Genomic DNA, 20,984 nt, shown 5'->3' with positions numbered 1-20,984 from the left:
GCTCCACGCGAACGTCCCTAAACCAGCTGCAGCGGAAAATCGTGCCCGAACTTTAAGCACTGTCAATGCTCCCGGCACTAAGCCTGTCTGAGACAAAGCACTTACTAAGGGCAGGGGCGGGCTGCTGCCGGTGGGGCCGGTTTCGTAACACTTTACGATGTCCGCGCTTCGGGTTCGTCCTTTGGTGCTTCCAGCAACCTTTTCGGTGCGGCCGGCCGGGGGAACAAAGCCGCGGGAAACCGGAAGCGATGGTCGGCACTTTAGATCGCTGCTCACGCTTCGGCTCGGTAATAAAATCCTTGTTCTTGGGATTTAAATCGTTGTCGCTGGAGGGCAGGTTTGATTTTCACGGGCGCATGCAGTACGGGTGGACAGGTGGACAAAGCTGGGGTTGGGTTTTGGGAAGGTGGATGGAGTTGGATGGAGTTGGTGTAGCTGGCAGTACAATCGCGTTGGGCTTTGATGTTGGTGATTTTTTATGTACGGTGTGTCTTGTTAAGGCATTGGTTTAATGAAAAGGAATTGAGCTCGTTTCGGCAATTGGATCGGAGCGATTGCTGAGCAATGCTGATATCGTAGCGGATGGGTAGAGATGGTGGAAATAGTACGAGAGATTTATTATTTACACTAAAATACACACCAGTATGTTTTAAAAGTGGTATAAAGATTTCTTTTTCCTAAAATTCTTAAATGCTTTGTTCCAAACACGTTATTTTTTACATTCAGTTATATAATTTTTGTGAAACATTGCGCTCAATTGCTCATATCTGTAAGGGTATGATGATCGATAAGACTATTTTATGATTTATTGCCAAGCGCTTGTGTCAATTAGTTATTTTTAAATTATTTTTTATTTTGTTGTATTGTCTAAATATTCCATTCAATCGAAAATTCTGTTGGACATACTATTGTTCAAATTGTTCAATATTTTTGACGAACTCCTTTCAAATATTCTAAATAGCGCTTTCCAATAGGAACGTTGCACTTTTTTTTGCATACAGCCTTATCACAATTATTAATTTAATATTTTCTACTGTGTTAAGATTTTAAGAAATTTTGAGATTGTCAATGTAAGAAATTTATGTTCTTATCCTTAAATCACATTTTTGTAAACGTGCCCTTGATGATACTGGCGTTATGTTGATAAAAATCAACTTTTATCTATGATATTTTAATTTAAATTGACAACCTGACATCCTGATAGCAAGATTTTACAATTAATTATATTTTACTATTCAATTATTAATTCATTATGTTTTTCCCCGCAATGGGTTCAAGCCCCGAATCTCCTCTATAAAGCCTATATAAACTGTACAAACGAACATACATACGACTGACTATCCTGCTATATGAATCCAATAAGCCGCTAAAAGCCAAGACCAACACCCCATACTACCGATATCATTATATTTGAAAATATAGTAAAAACACGAAAATTTGGTGTGTGGTTGTAGAAACTAGCCGTAGTGTATATAAATATAGATGATATGGAATTTGAAAACACGGTCGAAGTCATAATAATATTAGTTTTAACAAAAATTTGAACCGTGGGATTCTGATTTTGTTATCTCCAAAGTTAGGAACAATCCAAATATGTTTTTCGTATCAATTATTAGCATTTTTTACAAGACGAACAGTAATTGTTTAACAACTTGAATAAATAACATAAATAAAATATAAAATAATAAAAAAAAAGTTAAATAATCAATTTTTGTATGTTCATCTACTTTTGATACTGATTCTTTTTCATAGTCTTTTATAATATTCTTGTGAGCAATTTGATCAATTAAAGTCAATGTTGTTTATGATCAACTTTTTTTTCTGTTACTCAGTGTAAATTTCAGAATACGGTGCAATCCTCCTGGTATTCCTTTATTCTTGTACTTTAAACAACCTTGTATTTTAAGCAAGTTCCAACCAGATTAAGACAGTATACTCTATACTATAGGATTCACTTAGCTGTTGCTTAAGTATATTTACTGTTTTGTGTGGTATGTTAGCAAATTTGAAACGAGTTATTACAACGGAAATGCAATAGTTTTATTTAAAAAAAACTGTCCACATGAGTCCACATATTTCAACCAACCAACCTCAATGAACGATCCCCACTAATACCACAAGCAGCTACTTTATGCGTTGTTGATAATTTCACAATTTAAACGGCATTCCACAAACCCATGCCCCGTGAATTTCTACACGCCCCAGCGCTAATCATTTGCACCCTCGGGGCTCTTTCCACCCTTCCCGCGACCACCCTCCGACCGGCCCAATGTCAGCCGACGCATTCCCCGAAACAAGATTAAAACAGATTGCTTTCCATTTGAACGTGTCAGCTAGTGGTGGGGCGCGAGGGCGAGATGATTAGTCATTCGTGCCGCATGGGGGTAAGCCATCTTCGCTTTTATTCTTCATCGGTTGAAAGTTCCCAAAACCCCATGCGTACAAAGCAGTGTACACCCCCCGAGAGCAGCGTGTGTCGATGAAATCATAAAAACGAATTTATTGACATTCTTGCCCGGTGACAGCAGCCAAACAAGAGTGTCTACTTAAACAGACACATTCGCAACCCTTTACTGTTGTTTTGCTTCTTCCAGTGGCTTTCATTTGTTGTGCCTTCAACGCTCATCCCTCGTACAGACGCATTGTAGTTCCCACTCAACGCTTGGTGATGTGCATGTGCGTGAATTTGGAATGAGAAAAGATTGGCTGCTATTTTGATAAATGAGTCAACGTCGACGAACCATCACACAGACCCCATGTGTCCCATTTAAAGAAAACAGCTGATGCCAACCGAACGAACGACCGAACGAGCGAGTGAATGAACGAACGGATATTGTTGATGGTTCGGGGGAGCGATGTGTTAATTTCTTACATCATTTAAATATGTTCATTATGTATGGGGTGCAGTGAGTGGCCCCCAAACCCCAACAACAACAACAACACTTCAACATGCGTCCTATCTAAATTCAATCTTTCTTTGCGCCATTCCCATTCACAAATGGTCATGTTTCAATTGAGAGATTTTATTATTCTATTTTTGTGCAAACCTGTTCCCGCGTGCTCCATTCTGTGCACCATATGCTTCCAGCATTACCTGCAAAAAAGAGCGAGAGAGAGAGAAAAAGAAGCAGGTTAATATTAACATCATAATCGTAAAGCGCAAAAGCTCCAGCCGGTTCGGTCATGGCGATGTGAGCATTTCGTATAATAAAACCAGAGAACAGTCATATCAGCCGGAAAAAAGCACCCCCCGAAATGGCCGGGCAGCCAGCACAAAGCACCCATTTCATTTTGGTAGCTCAATCCCACCCATACACGTCCATAGTTTGATGTTAGCGAGCTGGGCAGCAGCACAGCAAAATAAAGCACAAAAAACTTAAACCAATCTTCGGAAGCGCTTAATTTTACCATGAATTTTAAAATAAAATCTTTCAACGGCCGCTACCACTACACGCCGGTTTGGGGGGTGGAGAGCCGGTCGTACACGGTCACGAACACGGGGCGATGGTAAGGCACGGTTATGCTTCACAACACATACACGCACACACAGCCAGCTTTTCGAGAAGGGGTTTCGCTGTACAATGCAGGCAACAGAATACGCTTTCCTCATTCAACGAGTGTTCATGTTTGGAGAGTCTTTTTTTAATATTCAAAGAACATGACCACCATCTTATCACGTGCACGGAACGGATCTGGATTTCTTTTGCTTGATTTCCGGAAACCAGACGAAGCATCCTGACGCGCTGCTACGATGTCGGTGGCGAGTGCAGAGATGGAAGCACACGGGAACAAACACCAGCTGAATGGAAAAGCCATTCAATTGCACATCCTCATATTCACACACACAAAAGCACACATCCACCAAGCGCATGGTACGGCAACGGGGGGAATGCGATTCGCATAACGTTCCCGTTTTTCACACGAACATGGGAAGGGGTCACACGATCTGCCTTCTTGGACGCATTCAGCCGTGCAGGAGAAATAATTCAACGCTGCCCGAGAATAGAGCTATCATCGAATGCTGAAGGAAATGCTGTACGGCTTTCGTGAAATTCGTGTACATTGACTGGCACGTGGACGGGCGGCTTTAACTCTGTCCACTTTCGTTGGGCGACAGCTTGCGTCACGTCATTCGGCAAACGAAACGGGAAGGAAATCGAATCGCTGCGAAATGCAGCTGCAGCTGCGGATAGTAGGAATGCATCGTGCATGACGAATGTGTGGTGTATTGAAGTGTACAGCAGTTTGCATTGCTTCTTTCATGCTTGTTCTGAATCATCTGAAAGACATTCATTTTTTAAATGGGGTCACAAGGTTTATTATGTATTTATAATACACATTTTATGTTTGTACCTTTATTTGTACGTTTTTCATTCAAATGTTAAACAAAGCAAAATCAGGGTTTCCCTCATTCACTTTAGTTTGTTTTCAACTTGGGGGTTTAAGCTTTATTTAAGCTTTATAATTTGAAGTCTCTGTTGTAAATAAATGCTGTTTTGTCAATAAAAAATAATTGTTTTGTTTTACTAAGTTTTACACTATTTCTTGGAATATTTTCAATAATGAATCAGCTCAACTTTCATGGCCGTTTTTCAGGCACTAATTGACAAGACCCCTCGTACGTTAGGATTTATCATCAGGAACGTTAAAGACTTCAGTGACCCATGATACTTAAAACCTATCTACACATCATTTGTTCGCTCTATTCTTTAGTTCAACTCAGTAACTTGGGCCCCTTGAACTGATCTATGGTCTAATAGAATCGAGCCAATTCAACGTAGGTTTACTAGGCTGGCAGTAAAAAATCTACCTTGGCTTAACATAAATATAATGCTAAATTATCAGAATCGATGCTCCTTGCTATGGTAACAACCGCTTCACCACCGACGCCTAGTCTCTCCAGCTGTATTTATTGCAAACAAAATAAGAATGAGATAGATGCATTAAATTTACTGAACAGATTAAACCTATATGCACCTGAACGCTCTCTAAGAAGTAGCAACACTCTATGGCTTCTCATTAAAAATTTTGCGTACGCAAGCAATTAGACAGCAGTCCGTTGAACAGAATTAAATAAAGAAATAAATAAATAAATAAACAAATAAATAAATAAATAAGTACGCAAAAAGTATTGACTAATAAGTGCTTTCTATAAATGGAAATTTTTCTGTTAAGCAAGGGACAATAAGTTTGCACAAACTTAGAAAGAATGTCCAGTTATGCTATTTTTAAGCGTGCTTGATAGATTATGGGGCCTTTTACTATACTGGCCTTTTTTCGTATAGAATTTGAGAGTCGGCATTGGAATCATGTCAACACTCCATACAAAACCACACGCCAAACTCGAGTTTTCACTCTAGATTATTTCAGCCAGAATAAAAATGAAAAAAGTCAAATTTTTGGCATGCTCTTTAATCTGAGAAGTATCTATTATTTCCTTAAGTATAATTTTTTTGCTAAGATAGGCTCAGCAAACAGATGTCAAGATGTCTCTTTCTTTGTACACAGTTGCGAAGTCCAGAGTGGCGAAATGCAGCTGTCGTTTGAGTTAAGAAAATACAACCAGTATGAAGAATATTGTTCCACATTTCAGCTTTCTTCCTTAAACTCATCAAATAGTCCTGTAATAACTTATGTTATTCCAATCGAGCGGGATTATCCTTTTGAAACCCATGAAAGGTTTTATATTTTGCTTCCAGCATGTGTAAGGAGAATTTTATTTGCGAAATAAACAGCATTAGAGTAGAATTTCATAATTGAAATACTATTTGCTAGTCACATTACCTTTTTACATCCACTAAAGCGTGAAATTGAAACGGCCATATGTCGCCCCGAGCACAGTTTAGTAGTTTTGTGATCAGTTGTACCATCATAAATGTTGTTTGATGGGGCAAAATGACCCTCCTTCTTCGGCCTCAAGCCAGGCAGCTTGAAATAGCAGAAATAAAACACGCTCGTATGATATCGCCCTGGCGGTGTAAGAAAAAAACAAACTCCAGCCCAAACTCATCCGCTGGAGTCGACGTGTAGATTGTTTGTGTGTTTGCTTACCGCCGCCAAGAATGACGATACTTGTCTTTGCAGCCGAACGTCGACATTTTACTGAACAATTTTACGATGCACTTTTACTGCTGCTACCATCGGCAACACGGCCACAGCAAAAGTCTCTCGTCGCTCGAAGTCGAGGCTTAGCGTCTTCTCCATATTTTACGACGGGCTCACCCGAACGAATGCACCCTCTGCAAATACCACTCTCGCCCGACTACACCGACATCCGACAGCAACTATTCTTGCTGCACGGGCACCAAACTACTTCACCGCAAAACCGAACACCGAACAGTGCCAAACGCTGCTGCTAGCAAGCGCTTTTCGCGAAAGATTTACAGCGCGCTCCAATTTTCAATCCACTCACCCCGAGAAACGCGCTGATGGTTTTCTATAAATGGTGTAAAATTTGTTTTTCCTACTCTAAATTTTACGACCTCCGAACGTTGACTCCATTGACCGAAAACAAATGCCATCGGAGTGCCGGATGGGTGTGAGGGTGGCGGTTTACTTCCATCAAGATCCGAAAGCCATCCAAATGCGCGGATGCATTTGCTCGGCACAAATGGCACAACACGTGCGTCTCGCCAGAGAGAGAGATGGAGAAGTGGCATATTTATTTGAAAAAGGCGGCATACGAAGCGGATGCTCCAAACACTTTCATAATTCGTGGAATTCAATAACAGTAAACATGTCGATCATGGGATTAAGGAAACACCAACAGCCGAAACGATCGAATAAAAGCGACGCACGAAGTCACCGGTGCCGTTTGGTGTTGTTGCGAGCCGGAATTTCAATCCATCGAAAAAATTAAAATATCACACCCTCTTAAACTGTAACAAAACTATCACAAAACCGAACCCGATGTTTCGCGCTATCATTCGTGCCGAGATCTTTAATTTTCACCATTGAGTAAACGAATGTTTCATTTATTCGGCGGCGGAAAAGCGGTAGGCCATAAATTCTTCTCGGCTGCCACTACTGCCGCCCAACGAGATTCCGCCCTTCCCGCCGCGAAGCCATATTCAAACAAATGGGGACCTCCTCTTCGACGTAGGATTGCTGTGGTGCGTTTTGGGTGATTTATGCACACTAGTGCCGGGGGCATCTAGTGTTTCCGGGCTCCCAAGAAACGGAACGGAAATGAGAAGCGAATAAGAAAATACTCTTTTTGTGTAACCCATCCCCCACAACCCCCGGAACAGCAACCAGTGGTTGGCAATTGGGGCCCGGGTGCTACCGGGTGTTGACATTGCTGCGTTGGCTCGTGCTAGCAAATGGATTAATCTCTAGGCGTACGAATGAATTTCGTGTCTGGCCCCACGGCGGCCGGGTTAGCGTAATGTGATATAGCTGTGACACGATTGTTGTGATGCAAAAGGGCGATCGTTTCGTAAGCGTGTGCCACTGTAACGGTGGATTCCGAATTGGGGAGTGTGTGTGAAACACCTAAAAATAATGCCCCACAGCATTTGGACGAAGAACAAGGTTAGCGAGTGGTAAAGCAATAGTTTACAAACTTTAAAATAGTTAAAAGGAAATGAGAATTGTTATATTATTGATGATTTATGCACAATCTTCTATTTGGCGTAGCGTCATACGCAGCCGAATAGTCAGTCATTGTTGCGCGGGAACGGTCCATTCTAACTCAACATGCCCAATACTGTCTGATCAATTTCAACATTACGACTGAACTCATATTTCTAGTAAAGTTGAAATTGAAAGCGCTATGTTATGCTGCAGTGGCCAAGTCGTACGATCTAGTAACATATCCGTATCATGGGTTTAAGCTTCGTATGCTCTAAGCCTCTAATTACTATCATACGTCTTGATCATCCTGTAACTTGTTACTTTTCCATGAGCAACTCGTTAAATAGTTGGATTTTAATTGAAAACAAATTTGGATGGAAATTGAAAGGATTCATAGCTAACTAGTGTCCAGTAACTGGTAAAATTAACAACTGTGTGGATTTTGTTCGAAGTAAATAATCATCAGACAGCAATGAATACCACAAAACTGGCAGACCAAATGATAATTTCAATACAAATAAATTCAAAATAAATTCAATTAAAAAAAATTCAAAATGTATGTTTAGTAGTGGTGCAATTTGTAGTGGTACTAATGTGTTTTAATGGATTTAAAGTGTCAGGAAGGACAATTGCTGAATATTTTAACTCATAGCAATTGGAATATGTTTTATCTTTGTCACAACCAATTTTACCATGCAACACATCAATTTTACGAAAAAACACATATTTTTGTGACTGCTTCGTTGTACCTATAATGGTGGTTTGGTTCCTATAGTCATCGTATTGTGTTCCTATAGTGTTGGTAAACAAAGATACCTCAAAAACTCTGCATAATATACATGGAACTTAGTTTTGAAGCTGTTTTCATATGAATAGTAAGAATCACATCCATAATATTGATTTCTTACATAATTTGATCGTAAAAAATGTATGAATTTGGTTGATGAAAATATTGACTAAAGTATTGTATAACCTGTCGTTAACCCACACCCGGAAGAGAAAGCTTGTTTTGAGGTCGATTTTTCACTCAGCCAGATAAGCGGATTTTTCCTTTGTTTGGTAAATTACTTACAGAAAACAAATTTCTGTTGCTTATTTTAATGAAAACAGTACGACGTGTCAAAAATATCGTCGAAAAAAATCTAAAATGTCATGTTTTTATACTAAGACCTACTGAACTAAGACCACTATAGGAACATGTCTATTTGGTGTACCCATAATGGCACTATCGTAAAAAAACACTTAAAAATGCATAAATATGGTCAAAAGGCAATACATTTTAATAAAACAATACAATTTGATAACAATTATGTTAAAAAACTAATAATTGCGTTGTTATGTGGTCATTTAGAACGTTAACAAAGATACGAGTTTCGTTATGAAATCCTAAGGATTTTGGAAAAATGTCGACAATTATCACAAAATAATGGCCTTTCGGTCACTAAGAAACGGAATGGCCCCATTTAATTTTTAAACCTTTTGTTAAAGGCCAAAATAGATTTGACACTAACATAAATAATTTAATTACTTTTAATTTATCGTTTGCAACGCATTTTAGTGCAATGCCACCACTATTGGTACTACCACCACTATAGGTATCCAATCCACCAATCCTCATATTACTAGCATCACAGAGTACACTAGGACAACAACTAACTATGAATAGTTGTAACAAAAGAGGAAAATCATGCACGTTATTCAAATGATTTGCAGGAAGAATTCTACGTGTATCTTGCTTTATTCTGAATATCTAAGGTGTACAGGTTGACACTTAGATTAATGACATGTATGTAAATGAATAGTCAATTTGACATAAGTAAATAATATTCATATTCATGCAACTTTAAATTAAATGGAAGTAATATATTTTCTCTGAATACTTGTTCCGAAGACATCAGGATAACTCGCATATTTGCTTATCTCGATTATCGCATTTTTCAGCACACACAAATTTAATTAAATTGAATTTAAATGTTCAATAATATGTATGTTTTATTGAAAGTGAATACAATTGTAAACAACGAAAAAATATACATAACAATCTAAAACGCATATGCGTCCATCATTCATTTTAAACGACTTTTTATTTGCATTTGCTTTCAAAAGCTTTATTTAATTTAATAGCTATATTATTATAGCTATATTATTATTATTATATTATATTTAATAATATAGATACCCTGAATAAAATGAACGATGATCAAATTTTATTTAAAATAATTAAATTTTACCATCCAATCCCAACTCTTTACATTGAGTTTTTTTTGCAATCGGTACTTCCCTCGACATTTTCTGCTGCATACTTCAATGCCCATGCAGTAAAAAAATGTGCAATGCAACAATTTTTGCATCCACAAAAAAACTGACTCTTCTCCTACCGATAAATTGATTGTAAAAACCCATACACCGCGTTGAAAGCACACTTGCTTTAATGGGATATTTTTATGTATTGAAATATACCAGCAAGCTTTTGGTCTTTAATCGCAAAACAACCAAATTGCTCGTCCATTCCAGATGGGTGGAGAAAGAACCCCTCCACCTTGCATTCTTTAGCACAGATTACCATAGTTGAGTGGAATTAATTGAACTATGGTGCCAGAATGGTGCTCCTGTTATTCTTTTTGCTTTTCCAACTCGGCCCGTGGAATCCACACACACACATACACTAATGAAATTAGCCGGCAACTCTTCTGCCATACCCAGCGGCAGAAATATCTAACTGAGAGCAGAGCCAAAAACCCATCACAACCTCAGCTGGTCAACGGTGCAAAAGTTTTGCCTGAATTTCTGCGCTACGTGCTCCGTGTCGTGCTGCTGACCCATCCTACACCCACCCTCAACCACGATGGCACAAAGCAGCACAGCACGAAAAGTAAAATCCACTCGCCGCCTAAGTAAGTGTTGGCAATTAAGTTTTATGAAATTCGCCAGACATTATGCCATCGGTGAACCGGCGAGCAACGGTCGGAACACGATCGGAATCCACGGCAGCACGGGCGCAATCTAATTCATTCATTGCATTGGCGACATTGTTGGCCAATGCTTTCCGCGGAATGACCACCGAGATAAAGGATAAAGGATGGAATTGAGATGAATGCAAATGAACTGTGGCAGCATCACACCGGTAATAATATCGTTGCCAAAAGCCAATACCGGTATGATACTATTGCACAAATGGTTTATACAAACTTGCTTCTCGAAAGGGGAAGTGTTTGAAGTGCATATGAAAACACTAAAACAGACTACTTTAAAATGTTCATCTTATCAACCGCTAACTGGTACAAGCATACGGGATGTTAGACCTTTTCCGTCATAAGACTCCATTAAATTAAGATAAAAGTACTCGGCTGCTACCATTATCCGTGACGTCCAATTTCACGCCAGATAAAAACATAATCCTTTACAGGTTGTGTAAAACGCCAGCTACGAAACTGGAAGCCTAACGTTTCTTAATTGAGGTGGCTACAACAATTAAGAAACCGTTTAGTATTACATCTGCCCTGCTTGAGACGAGTCGCTTGCGTTGCGTTACCGCAGTTGCGTTGCATCCATTCCTCATTTTTATTAAAACTTCATCACCGTCCCACAGCACCACGGGCGGACCATAGTTTGCACGTGGTATCGCTACATTGTATATCTTTATCGTTAACTTAATCGGCTAGCATGCAACTGCACACGGCACGGGAGTGCTTCGGGGTTCATCTACACACACACACGCGCGCTCAGATAACAGCATCTTACCACTCCCAAAAGGAAGGAAAAAAACACACGCTCCTTTTACCAAACCAAATTTCTCTCGAGCGCATCGTTCAACGCCGGGTGGTTGCTGACGCTTGGCTTCACACTCTACACACACATCTCATCCGTATCTTATCGTACCAGCACACGATAGGGCATTGTTTGCGGTGGTGTTGCGTGCATCGGTAGAATGTATGGTAAGCGAGAAGGCCCTTTAGCATTGCATCAGACACCCAGGCTTAATATCTATAGCACCGGCGTGCACATTCTACGGTGGCGATTGCAACAGACGCTCTGTGGTAAGCGTTGGTATAATGGTGATGATGTATTTTATTTTAACCATGTAGCTATACAAAAAGCGTATGTACTTTAATTTGTTATCAAGAATGTATTTAAGTAACATTGAGCAGCAAGTTATAGATGTTCTTTGAAACAAGTCAACAGCATTCTTTATTTCACCCAAAGTTACTTAAAATGAGCTTACACAAGCGTTTCTTTAGGACTCTGTTCTTAAGGACACACTAAATATTTACAGTGTCACCCTCTTTCAGGAATTATGGCAAACATGAATTAACTTTTTTTTATAAATATTTAACAGTTATAAACAAATGTAATACCCCAACAAAGACACTAGCAAGAACAGCAAAAATGTACTCATATGCAGCTTTTTACAGCGGAATATTTAAATAATACGTATTTTTAGTAAATGATTGAACAGATTCCGTAAAAGTAACAATTTATTCTCGCTGGTTGTTTTGTCTGCTTGTAATAACGTAAGCACTCATCAAATTTAATTGCTTATTTATCAATTTTTAGTTGAGGGCGTCGACAAATATTTTAATTGATCAACATATTGCATACTTTTAGGCGTATTGCAACGTCTGCAAAGTTCTTCACTTATCTATTTATTTATTTATTTATTTCAAATAATTTGAACATCTTGTAGGTTTGACAAATATTAACTTAGAAACTAACACTGCCTAGCTCTAGTTAGTGAAGAGTAGATCCTAACAAAAAATGCGCTGTTTAGGAAATAGTTAAGTGATATAGAAATAGGAAGCGGAAGGCAGGCAAGAAACATGTAAAGTCGAAGTGGTCGGAATCAGTATTAAACTCGGAGTCAGTATTTATAGAGGACGCTGACGGAGGGATCTAGAAGGAACGTATATATGAATGGTAGGGAGGAGGTCTGGAACATCAATAGTGATAAGGATCAAACCAACAGTGAAGCAAGACTTTTTTCTAAAAGCTAAGCAAGACTGAGCGATATGCCGTCTTTTTTCTAAAGAGTCAATTCCTACAAGTTGACAACGGACTACATATGGGGGTCGAGCAGAAAAGGGCATTAGCCGAATAGCTACTCTAGTGAAGAGTTTCTGTACTCTTTCAAGCCGAGTAATGCCTCTAATGCTGGAAGGACTCCATATAATACTGGCATATTCTAATATAGGTCGAACCAGAGCCACATACAGAGTTTTAACACAACGAGGATCATTGAATTCAGCTGTTCAGCGAATTATTAGGCCGAGAATTTGGCTGCCTCTGGAATTTGGACGTTATCAATATGGGGGTCCTTTCCGTTTTAAGTTCGTAGGCTGAAATTCCAACCTGTCAGCTGTTTGCATTGTATAGCTGTTTTCGAGCAGCTATATAAGTGTAAAAGTGACATTCAAATTTGGTTTTAAAAAACATACTATGAGTCCACCTGGACTACATACACTTTGATTCCAGATTCCACCACGTGATCTCTTTAATGCACCTTGGTATAAATGTAAACAACACCGTGTTTTCGAGCAGGTACTCGAATCTAATTCTAGCTTTGAGGCTAAAATAATCTAGACTGAAAATTGCAGGCTAGTTTTGTGTGTGGTTTTGTATGGAGTGTTTACATGATTTCAGCCTCCAACTGTCAAACTCCATACAAAAAACTAACTAGAATCATGAAAGGCCCCATGGACAGAAAATGTTAGTCTGTCGTCATTCAGTACCCTAAGGTCACGAACTACATTAACACGATTTATCTGCGTCCCCATAGCAAAATATTTATGTATAAATGTACTACGAGCACGAGAAAAGGTCACCATAGAGCATTACTATGCAATGCTGTAACTTTCTGTCAAACCAAAAAAATATAGTTAAAGAAAGTTTATAATGAAAGCTACCGTATATAAATCGATCACTGTAAAAACACACAAATTCACCACCACACAGCAAATCGTTCTTGTACGTATTGATTGAGAAACGAGAGCAAGACAAATGACGACAACAAAACGTATCACCATCAACACATTGGCGTTGTTCCCACATTTCTCCTTTCGATTGGTGCCAATTTTCTTACAGCTCGCGCACGATAAACGTGACGCGGCGGAGAGCGGCAGGACTTCTTACCGCCAGGTGAAAGATGGGCCAGCTGGCCATTTTTTACCACCGTTACTTATTGTCCCATTCACCCTTTATTCACCCCCAACCGGCGCGGGACGGTTGTGCATTTGTTAAACGAAGGCGCTCCTCACCCGGGGCGCACCGCGATCAGCAGAAGCAGAGTTCAGCTCTTCACGGTCATGTGCGCTCATAATGTTCCACTCACGTTCCTGTTGCAGCACTGCTGACCACGCTCCCGGCCCCTCCGCTCTCGGCTCGGAAGTCACGTAGTGCATTTTTATTTCACTCACAAAATGTTCTGTCCAAGTCAAAGGCAAGTCCTTGGCTCTCTATCTCACTCTCGTTCGTATTTTTCGTGGCCAACAATGAGCAACATGGAAGCAGCATCGGCCACCATATCGTTTGGGGCGATACAGGATCGGTGTGAAAATCCCGCGGGTGCCCACCGGGCGGGAGATATAAATTGCCAACATTAAATAGCACTCAATTTTCATTATCAGTTTCAACAACCATCAAACGTGGCGTTCGTGAAATCGTTCGAGCAGCACCGGACCAGCTGCACCAACCGACCGAACCGGCATCAGAACAATTCACCACTCTTCTAGTCACTATCAGTTGTTGTGCTTTTTTGTTCGCAAAGAGATCCAAACCCAGCAACGATGCAGACGGTAGCTACGAAGACTTTACCAATGCTGAGCTGCTGGAAGACGTCGGCGTCGTATTTCTTGGCAAAAGGAGCAGCAAAATAAGAAATAGCCCGTCACACAATTAACTAAACCTCCGAGCGAGGAGGACAGCAGCTCGCATCCCTACCGGACGGCACGTTTTTCCGCGTAAGAAATAAAGACGTAAGCGTAAACATGGGTTTAAATGATAAATTGCGATTAATTAATTATTAACATCGTAGCTCTTCGCGGAACCAACCCATCTTCCACCTAGCCGTCTTTATGGCTGCTGATACGTGCTCCAGTCCAAGCATTTGAGAAGGGTTTATGGACGGTGAACTATCTCATACAGCTAGTACCTGACGAGTACAGCATTCTGTAGACCGTGGAACGTTATAAACCGCCACCGTTACAGCGACCGCTTCAACGTTAGGACACTTTCGCTGACGCTATCGTCCTGGAGGCTCTTTATCAAGTTTTGCACTGATTTACTGAACCGCTTTTGCCATACAAGGGCTCACGTTAGAAGATAAATTCTCCTTTCTACCGACTGATACACACAGAATGTCATAATCAATAACTAAATTGCATAATTTTACATCAATAAATTCCATATCCATAGCAATTTTTGTCCAGACATCCACCGAAGCGCCTTTGCCAGAACACAGTTGTGTCCCAGCACCACTGATGCCCTTTTTATGACTACCTCAAACTCCTACCCCGCCAAAAACCTGCCTCCGATGGTTGATCCTATCGAGCACACAATCCGGTACACCGGTCTGTGTATATCGCAAAAAGCGCTACATCGGAAGAACCCGGGCGGCCTCGTCGATGCAACTCCGATTGCTGCGTATTATCCTTCGATCTATCACGCCGTCCCGAGCCTGGCGAAGCGTAAAATTTATTTCCTTTACCATCAGGCCACACAGCCTGGCAGTCTCTGTTGCACAACCGTACACACAACCATTGTCATAACGCAGGCGATGGCTGGGTAATATCAAAACCTGCCACCAGCCAGCCAACAAACGACCGCGGGAGAAGGTCGCTGGTAATGGGATACCGGAATTCCATTATCTGCCGATAAAAAGACACTCTGACACGCGAGCCGGAGACGCCGGCGAGGACAACTGCCACTACGACTGCCGAACGACGACGACTACGACGACCGCGAAAGGCCAACCGCGTAAACAGCAACGATTCTGAACCTCATCGATTACAGTAAATTGGTTAGCATAATGCTTCAATTTTGCATCCTTCTGCAATACCATTTCCGGAACGATGGGAGGGGGCGCCCAATTCAGTGGTGGTGGTGGAGATGTGCCTTCATTTTTACCACCCATCGAACCTTTCCTGCCTTCTTGCCAGCAAATTTAACGCGAACGCGTTTGCCGTAGCAGCGTAACAGGGCGTCATCATCCAGCCAGCTACACAGGATGTTGAATGGTGCAAAATTACATTCCCAACGAGATCGTCGTGACAATCGAATCAAATTACGCAATGAGGGAAATATATATTATCCACTAGTGCCTGGCAGTGCCTGGCAGCTCTGGTGGCACTTTGGCAGGGATCCAGCACGAGTGCTTAGTTAGCTGCTAATAGTACAGCGACTGCTCTTGTCACCCGTCGCTAAGCGGGTTTAACGCGATAGCGAAGGAGTATCCTCTTTTTCTATATCTAAGATAAGATAGTTACGTCTTAACAGTTGTCTATTGTGTAGCAAAGCAAGCTTTAGATTTGGTTGTATTCTGAAAAATGGACAAGAGCGTCGAGCTATTTACATTTAATTAAATATTCTTTTGACAAAAAAAAATTTTGCTGCTCTGTAATTGGTTGAAATAATTCAAGTTTCATTTATGTTAGTGTTTTATAATTATTAGAAATCTTCTTTTGTATTTGAAGCTACAAACATAGTCGGAATAAGCTTCTAATGGATTGCCATGGCCTATCCATCACATATTGACTTATTTATAGCATAATTGTTATTTAAGCGAATGATGCGTACCACTGCATATCAGATTTGATGGACCTTGAAGGACATGATGTTACGTAGCAAGACAATCTCACCACAGAACTGGTCTATACGGGGTACAGAGAACACCGAGTAATGCATTCCTTTATTCTCGAAAATATTTAGTCTATAAAAATGTATTAAAAACACAACTTCAATTATCGACATGCAATCGAACTCAGTGAACTCAGATTGTGGTTACACTTCATTAAAAATTGGAATGATATCGAACACCATTCCAACGTTTTAAAACATTGTACGAAGCTTCGTATACACAAAGAAATGTTAAAATTTTACGCATTACTTACTTTCTACAAATCTGTAGAACAAATCAATACCTCCTTTTATTTAAAATTTAAATCTAACATCCCTCGTACACTCAAAACTGCTCAAAAATAATGATATTTTGTTAAATATTTGATCAACAGTACTGCTTCAGCTGTGATCCTTGTTTGATTTCATTGAAAGCATACACATCACACAAGCTCTCAACAAAAATGCAGTCCAAAAGCCCAGCACACCATCGGGTGGCTCATGTGGCATATGCTCCTCCATCTCGCCAATGCATTTTTATGAAAGCGTTCAGCTCAGCACACAGTACTAACAGAGGAGAGCAAAAAAAAGAAGTATTGGACAATAAAAAATTCACCCTCGTTTGGAAAATTGGTTTCCTTTCAATCGTATCACGAGCGCGCCTGCACCAACGTTGCTCGCGCAAATGCAACCCGACTGCAAGCTGCTGGTAGTTGTGAATAATTTAACATCACGAATAGACCACGAAATCCGGCACGTATTCCATCCAGCCGACCTGTTCGTTTGACTGTAGCACACCAAATTTGGTGTGTCTGTGTGTGTTCGTTTCATTTTCTTTTCTTTTTTCCACCAACCCATCACGATATATGACGAGACTGGGCAAATAATTGGACTAACCGTTAAACGACACGTTCTTTATGTCAGTTTTCGGGCTGCCCAACGTGCCAAGCGTTCAATTCATTCTGCATCAATCGTCGGCGGATGAGCCGACGATATGTGTGCTATTATGTTTGACGATTGCTGATAAGCGAGCAGTTCCCTTCTCCCCTCCCCCGGGAAAATCCCTACCGAAAGCTGATGATGTGAAATCGTGCAGCGAGCGAAATTCACGCATCCGATTAAAAATGGTTCAAAATTCGGTTCGATGGAAACGGGTTTGAAATTTGGAAGGGAATAAATCCGGATCGATGAGAAAACGATTATATTTGTTGTGTTTGTTTGTGTCGGAATATTTTGCCAGAAGCGATCGGCGGCGTATCACTTCACCCTTCCTTTCTCTCTCTCTTTTGCTCTCAGTGCGGTTGATTCGCTCGTTCCACACCAACGGCGAACGCATTTGTTTGCACATGAGTTGGTACAGTTTTAATCCCTGTCATGATTACTTTTTGCTACGCACCAGCCAAACGCTAATTCATATCGCACACGTTCCACCGTAAACGAATAGGATCAATTGCAACCGATGCTTGACCGACACTGCTGCTCAATGACAGCACACGCATGGTGAGTTACGATTATAACGAATAGTGGCAATGCAACACGTCGGCAATTAGTAGAATTGAATTTGAATTTCGATCGCATCGCCGCTTTAGATTTAAGGGGGCAGATATCAACATATTAATCTGATGAAGTTGTACCTGATACAGCGGAAAATAGATTTTCTAATAGCCATTTGAAACTAACTTATCTATTTTAATTATTTTATTTTATTTTCTTATCAGATTTATTAAAAGTTCCAAACAATCCACTTTGAATTAAGAGGTGCACCTTTTTATACAAACTATCAATGACTCAAATTCTATCAATAAAATACACCAGATTGGGCTTTTGTTTGCTTCAAAAAAATAAAGTAAATAAAAGCATTTAAAAGATTTAAAGCTTCTTGCTCCTTAAGAAACCGTTTACAAATAACGTAGAAAAGTCAACTGGAATGGCGAAGATCATTCAGAAGATCAAATAAACAGCGACAGCGCAGTGAGTGAGAAAGAGTGAGAACCTTCCAACGCTCAATTCGCAACCAAGCAACCCCATGAACGTGTGACCCGCAAAAATCAAATGTCCGATCCGAGGCGTCATCCGACCGACGACGACCGAACGGTCGGAACTAATTTGATCCACTTACGTCGGGAATGTCTGTTATTCTACGTTATGTCTAAACCAACACCTCAAACGTCCCCCCTCACAATCAAAACCGGTTTTCAACCGAAGCCTACAAGTTCTGATGATGAATTCACACTACGGCAAAGCATAACAAACACAACAGCACGAGCGCACGAGAGCAGCGAGATTCTAAGATGCACTGCTTTGTGCTTTGTGTACCATGGGATACCGAGGCATTTATGTGTGTGCTCAGCACCGCTATCAGATCAGATCTGTTAATATTTCTATCTCACACAGACACACAAAAAAACCCCTGAAACCTACCCACGAAATGAACACCACAATTAGACCACCCGAACAGTATTCGAAAATTCTTTCCAAAGATAAGCTAACCTTTTTGCTGGATGCTTTTCTCCTTCCCGGATCACTTGCTTTGTTAAAGGCGTCTGCCCTGTTTGGTGACCAGAAAGCTTCACTGGTCGTGTAGACCGGTCGTCTGCGGTCAAAACCTTTTTGTCGTCTGCCTTACCACATCCGTACACACGAGAGGCAGTCCGGAAGTTCGTTTCAGTTTCCAGCGTGCTCCACATTCCACGTTGGTCATCTCCTCAACGACTGGAGCGATTACGATCGGGGCCATGTTTTGGGGAGGGTGAGTGAACTAGGGGAAGAGGTAACCTTTTCTTTTTTGACACCATTTTTTCGTGCTTGAATGTCACACCACGAAACGGCTCATGCTGACCTGTGCTCTCTAATGAATGGCGTGCTTTTTGTCCAATGTTTTACCTATTTTTGTTTGCAATCGTTAATGATTAACTCAAAATTAATGAAGGTAACAGTCGAACAGTGCTACTAAACACCCAGCCAGATGGCAATCGAGTAGCAAAACGATTTATAATGCTACAACACAGTAGTGTTGTCTCAATTTATAAACGTCCCCGAAAAACAACACGAACCCCGTTACGTTAGCTGGTATCGCTTTGCATCACAAAGAATCAATCATTTTTAAATTAACCTGCAGCACAAACCTAGGTACAAAACCCTAGGCCGCCAGCTGAGCGCGAGCCGGAAACGATGAATCCGATGTAATATATTAATGATTTCCCGTCTTCCCGGGGCACAGTAGACGCCAGTCGTAAGCGCTTTATACAAAGCTAATTCCACTCAAAAAGCTCTTGGCAATGAAATAAACCTCACAAAGGCAATGGAAATAAGGTAAAAGGTACCGTTTAACCGTATTGTCCCAAAATATGTTGCGCAAATCTCGCCACACGTTAACCTAAACTTGCCACCCATGGCCTTTGGGCCATTAGACACGAGCAAGCGAAAATAGTTTCCTCATTTTCATAAACACATCAAATCAATCGCTCCCGGCGTAGTGTAATGCAAATACATTGCGAAAAGCACACTAAGCGTTGCCAGCCTTTTCCCACCGGGTGAAAACGGATTTACTACTCGCACGGAACAGTAACTCTATTAAACCAAACCAAGTTGGCACCACTATAAGGATGTCGTTAGCAAACAAACAAAAAAAGGGGGAAAAGGGTTCCAACCAGCGCGAACAATCGTCACTCACCCACTAATGGGGTAAGCCATTGGTACAGGCGAGAGATTGGGACAGTGATAAGAGTGCCCGATAGCACGCAAAATTATTGACCGGCGTACAACCCCTTCAGGCTGAGACGTGGAACCGACCGGAGGTCATACACACTCGTTGGGCTAGCCGCCCGACACACGGTTGGTGGTACACGGTCGAGGTGAGATTACATCGATCGACTTAGAAGTTCTCACCCCGTGTTCGGTTCAGAATCAACACCGGAACCCTTTAGGCGGGCAGTAAGGAATTTCTCCATCGATCGAGACGGCCTCCCCCGTTAGCTGTCGATGATGCTTAGGACAGTGTCTTAAGAAGCTGCACCATCGGCTGCTGCGGTTTCTTTCGATTGGAAATTTTGTAGCTGGGCCCTGGTGTAGTGTTGCGCTCTGGTGGGACCCCGTCTAGACCTCTCCTTGCCGGTGCCCCGTCTGGATGCTGAGTGTCGATTTACTTCAACTTTAACGTCACACACACACACAGTATGCTCCATGCAGTTGCACCGCACGTTCGCTGTGTATCTTTCCACTTCACCGGAGAACCGAAGACGACCGCAGCCGCAGGCCAGCCAGGTTGGTTTTGGATGATTCACTCAACCGTTTCGGACCAACGCAAAAGAGAGAGAGAGAGAGAGGGGGAGAGAGAAGCCCATACGCCCCTTCCCGAGCAGGCAGAGGCAAACCTGTCTGGTGGCATTATTCGCAATTGGCTGGCTATTAACGCCCGTAATTGCATCTTTGGCCACCGTTGGGTTGGTCAAGAGGGTGTAAATGAGTGGGCAAGAGGGAAGGGGAGGCTCATTTCGTCAAGCAAAACCACTCGGCGGTGCAGGGCGGTACCGAAACCCTTTTGCAATTATAGTCGACCATGCGGAACGACACGGGACAGTCGT

The 20,984-nt window shown here is 41.3% G+C and overlaps 1 protein-coding gene across 2 annotated transcripts in view; it reads right to left on the bottom strand.

Moving 5' to 3' along the window:
• Positions 1-20,984, bottom strand: part of LOC3292023 (GATA zinc finger domain-containing protein 8) — a 116,168-nt gene that overhangs the window by 35,787 nt on the left and 59,397 nt on the right. The window contains exon 1 of one of the 2 annotated variants that reach the window (XM_553471.4): positions 3,048-3,200. The exons of the other annotated variant lie outside the window; for it this stretch is intronic. Coding sequence (XP_553471.4) covers positions 3,048-3,185 — 138 coding nt within the window. The 5' untranslated portion in view covers positions 3,186-3,200. Of the gene's footprint in view, positions 1-3,047; positions 3,201-20,984 lie in introns of those variants that run through there. 2 annotated transcript variants of the gene reach the window in all.

The sequence above is a fragment of the Anopheles gambiae genome, chromosome 3 (assembly GCF_943734735.2).
Source record: "Anopheles gambiae chromosome 3, idAnoGambNW_F1_1, whole genome shotgun sequence".
Classification (NCBI taxonomy): domain Eukaryota; kingdom Metazoa; phylum Arthropoda; class Insecta; order Diptera; family Culicidae; genus Anopheles; species Anopheles gambiae.
The sequence above is the reverse complement of the archived record's forward strand: the minus strand, read 5'-3'. Positions and strand labels throughout refer to the sequence as shown.